Source organism: Acipenser ruthenus, chromosome 7 (assembly GCF_902713425.1).
Source record: "Acipenser ruthenus chromosome 7, fAciRut3.2 maternal haplotype, whole genome shotgun sequence".
Classification (NCBI taxonomy): Eukaryota; Metazoa; Chordata; class Actinopteri; order Acipenseriformes; family Acipenseridae; genus Acipenser; species Acipenser ruthenus.
Window position 1 is genome coordinate 35690971 of NC_081195.1, and position 15574 is coordinate 35706544.

General features: G+C 41.0%; 1 protein-coding gene across 2 annotated transcripts in view; it reads left to right on the forward strand.

Annotated features, from left to right (window-relative positions):
* LOC117415426 (voltage-dependent L-type calcium channel subunit alpha-1C-like) overlaps window positions 1–15574 on the forward strand; it is a 357681-nt gene that overhangs the window by 279105 nt on the left and 63002 nt on the right. For both annotated transcript variants that reach the window (XM_059026835.1, XM_059026834.1), the window contains 8 exons: window positions 2450–2476; window positions 6310–6470; window positions 6970–7195; window positions 8898–9105; window positions 11130–11250; window positions 12000–12114; window positions 13368–13470; window positions 14139–14208. In XM_059026835.1, coding sequence (XP_058882818.1) covers window positions 2450–2476; window positions 6310–6470; window positions 6970–7195; window positions 8898–9105; window positions 11130–11250; window positions 12000–12114; window positions 13368–13470; window positions 14139–14208 — 1031 coding nt within the window. The remainder of the gene's footprint in view (window positions 1–2449; window positions 2477–6309; window positions 6471–6969; window positions 7196–8897; window positions 9106–11129; window positions 11251–11999; window positions 12115–13367; window positions 13471–14138; window positions 14209–15574) is intronic.

The following is a 15574-nucleotide window of genomic DNA, read 5'->3' on the forward strand; positions in this document are numbered from 1 at the left end:
TTGTTTCTTGATATTGGTGGTCTATTTTGCCTGTATTGTGTTGGGTCCACTTGGTTTTTGAACAGTTTGGTCAATTTGGTCCTATTAGGTCCTGCAATTGCAGTGCTCGGATTAAGTTCAGTTGTATTTGTAAGCAGTATTTATAAAAAGTGATGCCTTTTTCCTCTTACTTTCCCCTTTACCCATGGCAATTACTGCAAATGTGCATTGATCACTTGATAATAATTTATAAAATTGCTTCCTTTTTTTGATGTAGTGTTAATTGGTTTTACACGTGGATAGCTAAAATAACAATGCATGATTAATACTGGAGTTCACTGTAATCATGGCGGCTTCTTTACTTTTTTTTACTTTTCATTTGGAATATGCCATCATTTTTTTCCCCTCACCGAAGCAATTCCACACACAACTCAGAAGAACTGAAGGTTCAGTGGGCGTCCTCCGATCCCACGACCTAGCCAGCTTCCTCTTTTAAATGTCAGAGAGATGTTAGTGAGCTCTAGAGGACAAAGGCCAGCCCTGCAGATGTCCACCTGACCTCACTAGGCGCTTGGCCAGCAGGGTCCGCTATAGCGTGATGAGGAGAAACAGTCCCTGCCGGTTTTACCTCCCTAACCTATGGGAGCGCCTGAGCCAATGCGATGCTCCCTTCAGCGTCCCCAGCGAAGACCGGTGACTTCGCACAGCCAGGACGTGAACCTGCGCTCCCCTGACTATGACTCACCATGCACACCACGCAGCTGTGCCTTTACCAGGTGAGCTACTCGGGGATCCCTTTCTTTACTTTAACATCAGGATTTATTATAGCTTAAGTCATTTAAAATGTGTTTAAAACAATCTACCTCCAGTTTGACTGAGAGCCTGTGCATGGCTGCAGCGTTGCACAAACATGTTTTGCTAAGAAAACATAGGTATCTTTTTCTAATAACATGTAAGCCAGTATTCTAACATTTTATTTTATTTAATTTTATTTATTTATTTATTTATTTATTTTATTTATTTTATTTAGTCGTTGCCAATTATTTTTTATTATTTTCTCCCAATTTGGAATGGCCAATTATTTTTGGGCTCAGCTCACCGCTACCACCCCTGCGATGACTCGGGAGGGCGAAGACGAACACACGCTGTCCTCCGAAGCGTGCGCCGTCAGCCGACTGCTTTTATTCACACTGCGGACTCACCATGCAGCCACCCAAGAGCTACAGCGTCGGAGGACAACGCAGCTCTCGGGCAGCTTACATGCAAGCCCGCAGGCGCCCGGCCAGACTACAGGGGCCGCTGGTGCGCGGTGAGCCGAGAACACCCTGGCCGACCTAACCCTCCCTCCCCCCAGGCGGCGCTCGGTCAGTTGAGCGCCGCCCCCTGGGAGCTCCCGTCCTCGGTCGTCAAAGGAGTAGCCTGGACTCAAACTCGAGACGTCCAGACTATAGGGCACATCCTGCACTCCACACGGAGCGCCTTTACTGGATGCGCCACTCGGGAGCCCCTGTATTCTAACATTTTAGCCATGGGAAAATGCCAACTGTTTTTACAGCTGGCTAAAATAAGTAAGTGCATTTATGTATATATAAATGAAGTTGCTTGGGGTATTTGCCACACATTCCGTGGCTTATATCTCAGACTTCGAGTGCTGATTTTTTGTCTTTATTACCGTCACCTGTTTTAGTTGCCTTGCTTTGTACACCAGCCCTATACAAGCTCTGTAGAGCAGGTCCCTACTGAATGTGTGCCTTTAACAACAAGCATGCTGGGTAAGTGCTCTCGAGGAAATAATATTGGGTTTTATGGGCTGCTGCAGAGAAAGCATTTCTTTAAGCACAGTCACAGCTCACAGGAAAGTCATGACAGGAGGGTCTTGCTTTAGAGAAGCAGGTGCTGGCTGCATAAAGGGAGGAGCTGCTATGGCTGTGTAATATAATTTTGAGGAACTATCGTTTCGCATTGTAATGCTATATAAAGCTGCTGTCCCTTCCATTTAATGTTCTTTTTTCCTCCAGGATGCATTAAGTTTTTCCTTCAGAATGCATTAAGTTTGTAGGTCAAGTACATGCAGTACAAATAATTACACATAGATGGCCTATGGATCAAATAAATGTATACAACTAGTACGGATAAGAATAGTAAGAATTGTGACCAAGCAAAACATCTAAAATACCTAAAGATATACATTTTTTCCAGATTATTGAAAAGTGCCTATTTTATTCATTCGAGACCCACAGTCCTACTGTGATGTCATCTTCAGACTCCTGTTGTTCACTGTGAGGTTTCTGCAAAAACTCGAAACATTTACAGTGCAACTAAACCGGGGTGAAAGGCCGCCTACCATCTGTTTGCAGCGATGGCCTTTCTCCATTGATGTGCTGTGCATCGTCAGTATTGTCTCAGGAACTTGTCTTGTGTAATGTGTCTGATTGTTTTATGTATAATTCCATTTTGTTTTTTGTTCCAGAAATAGGATCTCCAAATCCAAGTTCAGGTTAGTACGTTTCAATGCCTGTTCCTCAGTTAGACTAGAGTTTTTGAGAAGTCTTTCCTATGACAGTCGTCTGTTGTGACTGTTAGTCTCTGTGAGTGGGAGCGTGTGTCTCTGTGAGCTTGTGTGATGTGTTTGTGCTATATTATTGTGATCACAAATTCTCAAAACTGACAGCCAGTTGAAGCTTGAAAACCCCAGAGCTCACTTAGTGAAACCTAGTGACTGTGCTATAAAAATATTAAAAGGAGACGGATTGCTCCAGTTTAGCTTTTGAATCCCTGGTACCAGAGTCCATAAGGGAACATTTAAAGAATGTGCTTTAGAATCTCATGCTACGACAATCTTCATTGTTGCTCACGTTGCTTGTCTGTACCCTCATGTGATTCTTAGGGAGACAAGTCATTACTGCTGTCAAACGATACCTGTGTTTGTCTTCCTTAAGGATACATATTTTCTTTTTCAACGGCTTTCTTGACATATTTTTGCTCAAATGTAAAAATAAATAAATAAATAGTACAGCACCCATTATATGACAAATTAGTCTAATCATAAAATCACCTACTTAAAAAAAAAATGGAATCACGTGTTGTTAAATGTTGCCTAGCAACCCGGAGGCACTATCTCAAAAGCTACTTTAACCTAACCTACATTGTGATCTTAAGAACAACTTTAGCAAACTACAAACCTCTATATGTCTCCTCTTCAAATGAGAATCCACATACCTTTATATAAAGTGTAATAACATGCTGAAATGTCAAAGTACCTGCCAAGCCATCTTAGATAGGAGGACATGATCCCCTGACAGATTCCCCAATTTCTTCAAAAACTGCTGCTGTCGAGGCATTTTCATTGGAGTTAAGAGAAAATGTAGTTTTAAAGATCCTAGTGGACTTCTTCACTGGGGACAAATCAAACACTCCCAATGGTGGGGTTATGGCTGTGTGAAAGGTATGCACCTATGACACAGCCCCCAAAACAGGAACTCAGGCACATGTGCAGAAACAATATGTTTGTGTTCAATGAATATTTCATGAAAGTCAAAATCGTTTGGAGAAAAGGCTCACCCATCCACAAAAAAGTGTCTTTTCTCAGCCCAGTAATATCAAATAACCCCTCAGGTGCTCTGAAGGAGCTACTATACATGTACAGAGATGTTTCTGTATTTCTTAATGACAGTGATTTAGGGTTATAACTAATGTAGGGTTAGAGAGGTAGGTTTTTTTGGGCTTACAATGTAGCTTCGCACCCAATAAAACCGTGTTTAAAAACTGTTGCTTAGCGAAGCATGTTGCTAGGATACCGTTCAGCATTTCCCAGGTGTATAATTAGCTTTAAATATTTGTTAAGGCTTCTAATTCTTCTTTGTAATGAGGGCTTCTGCCTGCTCGCTGTGCTTGTGTGAGGTGAATTTCAATGCCTGTCATCTGATCTGTGACAGAAGCTGTCCAGCAGCTTCTCCTGCCTTTTGGAGAGGAGCGTGCAGCAGGAGGTAACCTTTGAAACACGCGGGCCAGGGCACAGTAATCTGTACAGTGTTAGTAGTGAAGTGTCTGAGGGCTACAGGTGAGGACGAGACCGATCTGCCGAGCAGTCAAATTCAATACAAAAGTCAAGCCGTCAATCCATCATATATCCTGTATTTTCTGATTCTGAGCATTTCCCAGACAGTCCCTCATCACGTCTTGTCAGATACCATAAAGGAATATTCCAGAGAGTTTTAAACCAGATGTACTTTTCTTTTCACTCCAGTGGAGCGTTTGAAAAGACAACGGGTAGTGTTACACATTTAGCTACATTTAATTAAACAATGTAAAATGATTTATTTATATACAGAAAAAAAGATATATATATTTCGGGACCCTTTTTCACTGTCTTCTTGTGTAAAATGAAGATTCTCTGGACCTTCAGACAGGGCAGTGCCTATCTATTTATCCATTTACAGAAACAAAACCAACAAAACTAAACCTAGTTCCACTTTGGAACCCTTAACTAAACTGCTTCCCCTCCTGGCTCACGTCTGTGGTATTCTGGGGGATGTAGTCCCATTAACCTACAGGACTACACCTTTCCTCCCTCTGCCCTGTCAGAAAAAATTATTTAGATCTTTTATACAACATCGCTGGCTATCGGGCGCATGCGTGATCCTGCAAGGTGGGGGGGTTGGGGGTGTTGGGGGGAGGGGGAATCGGAAGTCCTGTTTGACCCGCCTGTCAATCATGGCGATGACACAAAGAGGTTGAGCGAGGGTGTGTCACACTGATCTCTTTGATTGGTTGAGGGCGGGTCTTGGGGGGGTGTTGTCAAAAAGCAGTCTGCACAGGCGTGCCACTGTCTGGTGCTGATCGGGTCTGCAAAACCTGTTTTCTAAAAAGTGGTAGTTAGATTTATGAGAATGTTATAAACGTTTAATAAGCATACCTTTCTTTCTTTCTTCTTTCGCTTAAAAAACTGTGATTAGACAACCATGGATTTGATTTTGCAGTTTAAATACTGTGTATACAGTAGTCTTATAAAATGAATAAAACAATCACTTTTTAATTGTGTTATTTTTTTCCTCTAAAACTGTATTTTCTAAATAACAAGACGAGAACAATACGAACGTTATTTCAAACTCACTTGAAGTTTAATGTTTGGGGTCACTATCCTCCTAAATTGCTTAAACACGACCCCCTTGCAAATGAGGCCACGGTCTCAATGGGTTAACTTCCTGCATAAATAATAAATACATAAATAAATACATTTTAACACCCCGCAATTAATTGCTAATCGCTGTTCGGGAACTGTGCATTTGCTCAAAGCACATTTTGCAATTTGATTATATCGCTTTACTAAGAGACCGAATAAGCTGTCTCTTCTTTTGTGCTTCATTCTTTGTTTGTTTTTGGTATTTTAGATTTGGCAATTTGAGCAAAATACTTTGCTCAAACACCGAAATAACCTTTCATTTCGTTCTTTGATGATTTGTCAGTGCTCAAATCGCGAAATGGTTATTTTTGTTGGTCATTGACCGAATCCTGACTATGAGTGTAACATATACTGTATATATATATATACATATATATCATAACATAACAAAGGTGTCCCATTTTAAATTTGCTGCATGAGCAAGAATGAAATACTCGTTTGACACAAATGACATTAATGGCAGAGTCAGCAACACCTCAAATCATCTAAGACAGCTTCATGCTTAACATTGAGACACCAGGGGAACAGAACCCCGATTTTAAAGGTTTGAATGGCCTGGAGCACAATGGATCTTGAGTAGCAGAATTGCCCACTCCTTTTTAATTGCAATAAGCAGGTCTCAGGTGGCAGCAGATAGCATTTGATGGTCAGTATTTCTATTCAGTATATTATATCTCAGATGATCTAAGGAAATGAAACCATTTCACAATGTTAACTGCAAATTATTTTGCCACAAACACTTTGTTTTGTATTCCCCCACCACCGGCAGTTTTCAGTCCCTCTATTCTCTAATACAGCAAAGGATGGAGAATGTGATAGGGAATACTTATGAAGTATAAGTTTTAACATGCAGCCAGTCCCTGTACAGATGTTGCAGCAGCAATTTGGCAGGTTCTATGTCTGAGGGCTCGGCAAAGCAACCTGTACCCGATTGGTTGTTTCCAGGTTCTTTGCCTTTTCATCTGCCCTGGTACACATGTGTGAACGGTAGTAACTTGATTTATCAATTTTACTAACTGTGATTCAAAGCTAGTACAAGGAGGCCAAGTAGCTCAGGATGTGCCATTGTTTATCAAAGTGTGTTAATGCCACATGTGTGTCTGATGCACCTCTCTCTCTCTCCCCTCACTGTCGTGTGTGTGGTTCAGTCGGTACTCGCGGAGGTGGAACCGGTTTTGCCGGAGGAAGTGCCGCGCGGCTGTGAAGTCCAACGTGTTCTATTGGCTGGTGATCTTCCTGGTGTTCCTCAACACTCTGACCATCGCCTCTGAGCACCACAATCAAGTCGACTGGCTCACCGAGGTTCAAGGTGCTTAACGTACATGCAAGCAAACACTAACCTAGGGGATGATTTGATTAACCTATACCCCACCAGGATAAGCAATAGCTGGATGTTTCAGGGGCATTTAATAGTAATGGAGAATCTACCAGGATTGCATCAACCACCTGTTTTAAGGAATATTAGATTTTATGCAATTCACAGTGATTTCCCAATGCTGTAAAATGCTCTAAAAATCCAGCTGTGGCTTATCCCAGCAATCAATCAATCTTTATTTTATATAGCGCCTTTCAAGGTACAGGTTGATCAAATCAATCCCTGCGACCCTTACAGAACAAGGCTAAATGTAACTGTAGTTGGGTTTATTTACACATTTTAACATGATTTACGTCTGTTTAAATTGTTACAATGTCTTTGCTACTTTTTTATTCAGCTTTAATATTAATGCAATTATTATTTTTTTTAGATATGTATTGTACTCATCCCTAGCAGTGCTCTTCAGTAGCCCCCATCTGTCGCTCTTTTCCAGACACTGCCAACAAGGTCATGCTGGTCCTGTTCACAGCGGAGATGTTGCTCAAGATGTACAGCCTGGGCCTGCAGGCCTACTTCGTGTCGCTGTTCAATCGCTTCGACTGCTTCATCGTGTGCGGGGGCATCCTGGAGACCATCCTGGTGGAGACCAAGGTCATGTCTCCGCTGGGCATCTCGGTGCTGCGCTGCGTGCGGCTGCTAAGGATCTTCAAGATCACCCGGTAACGCACATGACTTTACACTCAACACAGCCGTCTGTGTTAACTGAGTCAATCACCCTGTAACGTACACGACTACACACACAACACAACCGCCTGTGTTAACTGAGTCGATCACCCGGTAACGCACACGACTACACATGCAACACAAAATTGACCCAGTTCACAAAACTGTTTTAAGGAATGTTTCATTAAGAAATGTTTCTTTAAAGATGATTTTGATTAACCAAATTTGTAGATGTTTTAGAGTTGGTTAGAAGTTCCCATCTATACATTCTAGGAGCAGTTTAGTTTGTTTTGTTCATATTCTGAGATTAATTTTGTCACTGCTTCTATTTTATTGAAATAGGCTACGATTTTGGCATGGTAATTTTTAGTACATTTCACAGACAAGGTGTGGCAAAAAAACAAGAATTCACCAAATAATGTAGTTTTAGCTACATTAACATACACAATAGTACACCAAAACAAATAATATAAAGACTTGCTTTTGACTACTGACCAGTTTAAGTGTTACTTTAGAGTACAAAACTTACAGTCGGCCTACATCAATTCTGATGGTCTCCAACCCTGTGCGATAAGTCAGAATCACGTATTTTTTGGAAAGGCTTAACAGTTCATCGAACCGTTCATCTGTCATTCTAAAATACCTCAAATATCTCTCACTGTCACATACCTCCATCTCTCTGAATAATGTTTAAATTCTTCCTTTTGGGTTCTCTATTGGTTGAGGACGGATGTACAATGACGTTGATTTTGATTGTTTCTTAATCCTCTTGTATAGAGGAAAAAACTCATATACTTCAATGTAAATATATCCAGTTTTGCGAATGCAATCTGTATTTAAAGTATGAACAGCTGCGACCGCTTTGCGCAGTCAAAAGGGCTGTGACACAATGCGTCCCGTACAGCAAATAGTGAAGCTGCACAGATTTTAGCTGTCTGTGCCTGACGTATTGCATTCATCTGCAGCAGAAGTACTGTGTGAACCAGGCTTGTAGTTTTCCACGATTCTGAAACAAACAGCATGTTGTAAAGAGAGCCTCTGTAAACTTCTGTTCACCGATGCATTTGTTCTTCTGTCTTTACAGAAAACAGCTCGCTTTTTTGCATTTTAGCCCCTGCTTGCACTCTGAAAATGCATGGTCTTACAAACTATTAAAGAGTAAGTAGCGGTGTTCCCAAAAATATAACGTTACACGTCCCCACGTGTTGCTACACATTTCATAGTTAATATCCTGACAACTTCAAATAGGTAACACAGCAATAACGATCCATGATGTGGTATGGAACAGAAAAGCTAGAGTACTGTTTTTTTTAATCGCTGCAGTGATTTAGACCCCAGTGCACTAGAACAAACATTTTGAAAAGAGCTTTGAAACAGACTGTAAAGGTATAAGTGTAAAACGTTGTCAGGATGTTAACAATGACAATAAAAAATTACAGGTACGTCATTTAAACCATTGTAGCAACATGTGGGGACATATAACAGGGTTTTCGGAACCCTGCTACTTACTATTTAATGTCATTCTGTAATTAGTACAGTCAGCTTACTTTACAGCATCTCTGTCACCAAGGAAATGCATCCCAGCGAGGGCTGATAATGCTTTTGCTGAAGCAGGGCCACCCCTGCAGATCAACAGCAACAGACTAGCCCTGCAGTGTAGGAACAACATTCTCAGTGCGTCTTGCTCTGCCGCTGCAGGTACTGGAATTCCCTGAGTAACCTGGTGGCGTCCCTGCTGAACTCAGTGCGCTCCATCGCCTCCCTCCTCCTCCTGCTCTTCCTCTTTATCATCATCTTCTCCCTGCTCGGCATGCAGCTGTTTGGAGGCAAGTTTAACTTCGATGAGATGGAGACACGGAGAAGCACCTTCGACAACTTCCCCCAGTCCCTGCTCACTGTCTTTCAGGTAATGCCTTTGAGAGATGAAATGGTAGCCGTACTGTTTTAAAAAAATATATAATAATAATAATAATAATAATAATAATAATAATAATAATTACGATATACAATTTCTCCAAAATGTACTCTGTTAAAATAGCTCAATAAAAGGATGAGGGAGTCCACTGGTAGAGAGTGAGAGAAAAACAGAAGGAATTGTGGTTGACTGGTTTTATTTGTCTTACACAAAAACACAAACAGTGAAAGTGCAATACCATGCACCACCATCGAGATACTAACAATGGAATCACTAGGGGTGGTGTTGCTCCTACAGCAGGGCAGAAGTTACAAATTGCAAACACAAACACAAAGCTACAAACAAATAGTGGCCTAACTGGCTGTGCACAGTCCCATAAAAAGGGAGGTCCTGCACCAGGAACGCTACTCGCACTAAAATACACAAACAAATCTAGAATTCTTTACCTTTCTTTCCTGGTAAAGGGAGCAGGATCCCAGCTTAAGAAACCGTACTTGTCCCAGGGTCAGAACTAAATTAACTTTCAGCTGCTCTTTTATAAAGGTGGCCAGACCAAAACTGGAAATCAGTTGCTCGATATGGTTCTAGCCAGATTCAGCACATGTTTTTGCAGGGATGGGTTCTGAACTCATTTCCATTGGGAGTTCTTTGGTTTTTTTGTCCCTGTTCAAACTCTCAATCTGACTTCCAGACATAGAAGTCTGTTTGCACTATACACACCTGCAATTACAAAAATGCAAATCTTCGGTCATTGCATGTACTGTATAATTGTGTGCCACGTTAAGTTTCCTGTCTGTGCTATACTTTATAATACCTATATGTTTTTTTTTTCTCTCAAAGTTTTGGCAAGGAAACTTTTTCTACCCCATAGAGCTCACATAAAAAGTTTTAAACATTTCTAAAAATTGAATTAAAAAGTGGTCACCGAAGGGGATATGCATTGATTTAATGTCAACATAGTGCAGAGAAGTCTAGTAGGTTATTAAGCAGCACTGCAGTTTTTTCATTTGTGTTCTAGAAACTCCTTTGCAGTGTTTATAGAAACTCACTACATTACCTTTGTCCATACTGCAGTGATATATTTTTCAACAGAATGCTGATTGTTTGATGTCACACATCATCAATCAAACAATACATTTCTCAACTTTTGCAAAGAAGAATTCGCCAGGAGAAAGATCATTTTTATCCAGATCACGCTCCCTCCTGCACCAATGGTGGTTTCTGATCCCACACAATAAGCCATTTCATTGAGAGCCTCTGCATTGTTGCAGGAGGGACTGTGCTGCGGATGGGTTAATCCATCAAACCCTGCCCACGTTGTTGTGTGCAGCTCTGTAATCCCCCCCCCCCCACACACACAGGTGGATCTCAGTGCGCGCTGCATGGGGTGCGCCCCCTACTGGAGGTGGGAGGGGATATTCACTGCAATGCAGGGGGGCTTTGTTGCTGCTATTTTCTGCTAAACTTGCCAAACCATACCATACATCAAGCCCACTGCAGAAAGCACTGCTATTAACTCTAACATCCAAAATGTTGCAGATGACCCATAAAGTCAAAGCCTTTTAATAGATACTGTTGTTGCAGTGTTCTGGGTGCTATATTGTGCTACTTTGTCATAACATTTGTAATACTGTACAGCAACTTACACATGTAAACCTTCTAATCGTTAGCTTTTATTCAATTAAGTGATATTGGGTGGGGCGGAAATTAAGTGTATGACTAATAAATGTGATTGATATTAATAACCAAGGTGATATTATCTGAAGCTTGTCCCCATTGGCTCCCATTATATTTTATCTGGAACATGTTAATTTGGGGATAATAAGCAAGAGGGTGACATTAACATGAAGTGATATTAAGCAGGCTTGACTGTAAAAGAGAGAGCTTATCTTATTTCACATAATTAAATATGCATAACTAAACCTTGTCTTATCAGCACCCAGGCGATAGCGTGATATGTTACTGTCAAATCTGCTCATTACTGCTAATTATCCTGATGTATCTTTCTCTGGTAGATCCTGACCGGAGAAGACTGGAACTCCGTGATGTATGATGGAATCATGGCCTACGGAGGACCCTCTTTCCCTGGAATGCTGGTCTGCATTTACTTCATCATCCTGTTCATCTGCGGAAACTGTATCCTTCCATTCAAACCATGCAGGCTCTCCCCACTCGTAGCCATGGCTTTGAACAGCAGAGCACACTGCCTTGTCAAGTGTTTAAACTGAGTGCATTTAAAATAATGTTCTGAGTGCAAACCCTAGTAGTACCATTACTAATTCAATTTGATTCAAACAAAACACAGTTTTACATATTAAACCAAAGAAAAGTGCAGTTCACACAACAGGGTTCCCCAAAGAGTTTGTTTGAGAGCGAGAGAGAGCGAGAGAGCGAGAGAGAGCGAGGCCTGACAGGTAGAGCAGAGTGTCGCAGGGCTGTCAGGAGACGACTTCATAGGGCATCACTGACAGTCGAGAAATTACATCTCCTCCAACGCACAGTTTTCAAAATGTAATGTCTGCTGTTCTGTGGAGTCCATTACCAACACTGTCAGGGGTTCAGTAGGGGAGCTGAAATATTCATGATGAGGAGCACATGGGAAAGGCCTTGTGGTATCCAGAAACTATTTCCAAAAGCCCATAGTTACTTTTAAATTACTTTTGAGTTTCAGCAGTGGGGCTGTCTAAATGTTCACAAAGTCATGTTCCCCAGATTGACACTGGTTGGATGCGAGTATGGTATTGAGAAAGAGTTCCATGTGAAGACATGCCTGTAGAAGGTTCTGCTGGATTCCTAGTTATAAGCTGTATAAAGACTAGTGAGGAGACTCAGCAGTATATATATGCTTTGATTTGCTGTGCTTCTTTAACCCGCTCCTCAAACAGATATCCTGCTGAATGTCTTCTTGGCCATCGCTGTGGATAACCTGGCGGATGCCGAGAGTCTGACGTCGGCCCAGAAGGAGGAAGAGGAGGAGAAGGAGAGGAAGAAACTGGCCAGGTAACCAGAACAGGGGCTTGAGTTCCTGCAGTTTATTGTAAGGATCCCTGTGTTTCACCACTCTATTCACAACTCAAAACCAGCCTTCAAAGAGCAACTTTGAAATTTCACAGGGATCTTAACGAATGTAGTCTTCTTGTTGTTTAGATTTCCTGGTGACTTTATACATCTCATTAGTTTAAAGTATCTAGTGGCTTAAATAGAGCTTTCAAAATCATGTCTAACCTCCTAGGTTGAATTTCTTGCTGATGCTTTTACTTCCACTGGAGGCACTGTTGTAAGGGGACAGGTTAATGTCCCCTTACAATGTCAGGTCAGCAGTATGGAGTAGTGGTTAGGGCTCTGGACTCTTGACCGGAGGGTCGTGGGTTCAATCCCCAGTGGAGGACACTGCTGCTGTACCCTTAAGCAAGGTACTTTACCTAGATTGCTCCAGTAAAAACCCAACTGTATAAATGGGTAATTGTATGTAAAAATAATGTGATATCTTGTAACAATTGTAAGTCGCCCTGGATAAGGGCGTCTGCTAAGAAATAAATTATAATATAATTATAATGGTTACACTATAGTTAGACATGATTCTGAGAGCTCCATTAATGCCATAGTGGTGCTTTAAAAAGCTAATTTTTCAAAATAAGTCACTGGGATGTGATGACTGAACAGAATAATATACAAAATGAATCTAAACAAGAAGAATACATTACATCTTTAGCAAGTTGTTCTTTATTTGAGTCAAAAGACATGCTTTATACATTAGAATAGTTTGTCTTTCCACAATCTTACAAACATCATGCAAAAATGCACTAGGAGATAAATAAATACATGCATCAGTGATTCTGTTGTATAGTTTCCATTGCAAATAACTGTGCAAGCTGGGCAAGCTCTGTGGTAGAAATATTTAACTATGTGTTTCTCGCAAGGTGAAAAGACAAAAAAGCTGTCACTTGGAATTTTAAAACAAACCCCTTTCTCATCATGTGGGGCTGCATGAGTTACACAGCTCTTCAAACCCTTTCTCAGCATGTGGGGCTGCATGAGTTACACAGTTCTTCAAACCCTTTTCAGCATGTGGGGCTGCATGAGTTACACAGCTCTTCAAACCCTTTCTCATCATGTGAGGCTGCATGAGTTACACAGCTCTTTTGCCTGCATTAAACCCCTGCCCTGGCACCAATTTCTCAATCACACACAGTCATGTCCTCAGACCCGACTGACAGTAAGAAATGCCTGTTTCTCATATCTTTGTTCTTCAGGACTGCCAGTCCGGAGAAACATCCTGACAATGAGAAGCAACCGATTGAAGAGGAGAAAAAAGAAGAGAAAATCGAGCTGAAATCGATCACGGTCGACGGAGAGGTGAGGCAGGAATCCTACTCCATTGACTAGGCAGGGGTCCCTTGTAAACTAAAGAAGCACAGGGGGCCAGCTAACACAATGCAATACCTGCAGTCAGGTGCAGTTTAATTGCATGGAATTTGAAGTCAGTAGCACACAAATAAAGCTATTTATCCAGCAGTTACTAAGCCTAACCCTCAAATGTATGACAACCATTCACACAAAAGTTAAAGATGCATGAATCTCGGAAATAGTGAAAATGTGCAATGTGTGATATATTTCAAATGTATTCCCCTATCCTGGGAATCTTTGTTTTGATCACACTAAGCAATCTGTTGCTCTAACCAGTGACTATTGCACCGTTTTTTATGTTATACCATTGTCCCATTGAGTTGCATTTTGTTTCAAATCCATAAATGCAACAAAAACATGATGAACAGTAATCTATACAACCTTGCAAAATACAGCAACAACATCATAAATGTCATGTTATTGACTATTTTTACCTCAAGTAATGGATTCAAAATTAGTAGTGATTCTACCCTTGTAGCTTAGAGGTTTCAATTGAGTTGAAACATCTCCTTTCCCAGAGTCTCAAAGCCTCTCAGATAGCTGTCTGGGGTAGACTTTACTGATGAATGCCTATTTGAACAATCAGGGCCTGATTCCTGTGCACTCTGTCTTTGCAGATCACTATTGATGAATTCCCAGTGGATGACAATGAAGAGAAGAATCCGTACCCTGCCAATGACTTCCCAGGTACAGGTGTGCGTCATGCTGTCATGCATAGTCAGTACACCAGTCTATCTGTGGAATCTACTGCATTTCATCTTCCATGTAGAGCACTTGTAAACTAGAAAGGTGTTTGCCCAACACAGGAAATTACACCAATGTGCACTAGCAACTAATTATGCTCATATATTAATATATATATATATATATATATATATATATATATATATATAAAAAATATAACACTCCCTTATAAAAGTTGACCATAGCAAAAGCATAGCAAAGTGTAATAAAGCAAAGTGAAAGCATGGTGAAGCATAGGTAAGCATTGTAAAGCCCAGAGAGCTATGGTAAAGTATATTGAAAAACAACAGAAAAACCCAGGTAAATAATAAAACCATGCATATAAAACAATGGGAAAAGCATTAGAAAACTGCAAAATGACTGTGCAAAGTGGTCAACTTTTATAAGGGCTGTTATGAGGGTGTATACAACGTTTTAAAATAACCCAACAAGGCATTCCAAAGTTTCAGTATAATAGAAAATGTATAATAAAAAAAGGATTGTGAGCTGTGCTGCAAGTCTGTGCACATAATAAGCCCACCTGTCACTAAAGACTTTTTTGGACAGTCCCCAGTACTACTCCCTTAGGGAAGTCCAGTCTTTTACACACAGCGTTTATGAGTTTCATTCTGGCTGTCATCCACTTTGCAAGGCCTGGGTTTTTCCCTTCTACTTAATATGTTGTGTTAAAAATGCCCTTTAATTTAAGTTTAAGGGACATTGTGGCAATGTGCCCCGCCCCTGTGTGCATTTGTGTGTTATATGTTGTATGTTGCGTGTGTTAATGTTGGTGTATAGTCATTGGTACACGGGATATAAATGGGTCTGTGTAACACGAGTGATTTAAAAATGTAGATTTGTATTTAGGCACGAGGATGGCACAAATCACTTCACGTGCTGGTTAAAATGTAATGTGTGGTCACGGGAGTACACTTAATTAATTCATGTGCAGTTGTACCGAGATTCCAATTGAATGATTGACTAGCAATCGAGTCTCGGTACAACTGCATAAAAGCAGCATGTTTTCACTCACTCGGGGTTGGGTGTTCAGGGCGAAAGAACGGGAGAGAGAGAGAAGGTAAAAAGAAGAAGATTAATAATAAGTGTTTCTCACCGTGTTTGTTCGTCCCTGTTTGTTAGTGTCTGTCCGTTTTGTTTGTCTCTTTTATTTTGGCGTGAAGTGCCATGTCCTGTTTTGTGTTACAACCTTTTTATTTTCTGTTCTGTCTGTTAATTATTAAATGCTGAGCGTGATCACGCGCTCAGCTTCACCAAAACCCCAAGTCTCCGTGTGTGTTACTTCCTGTTTCTGGTCTGACGTCACCCACTG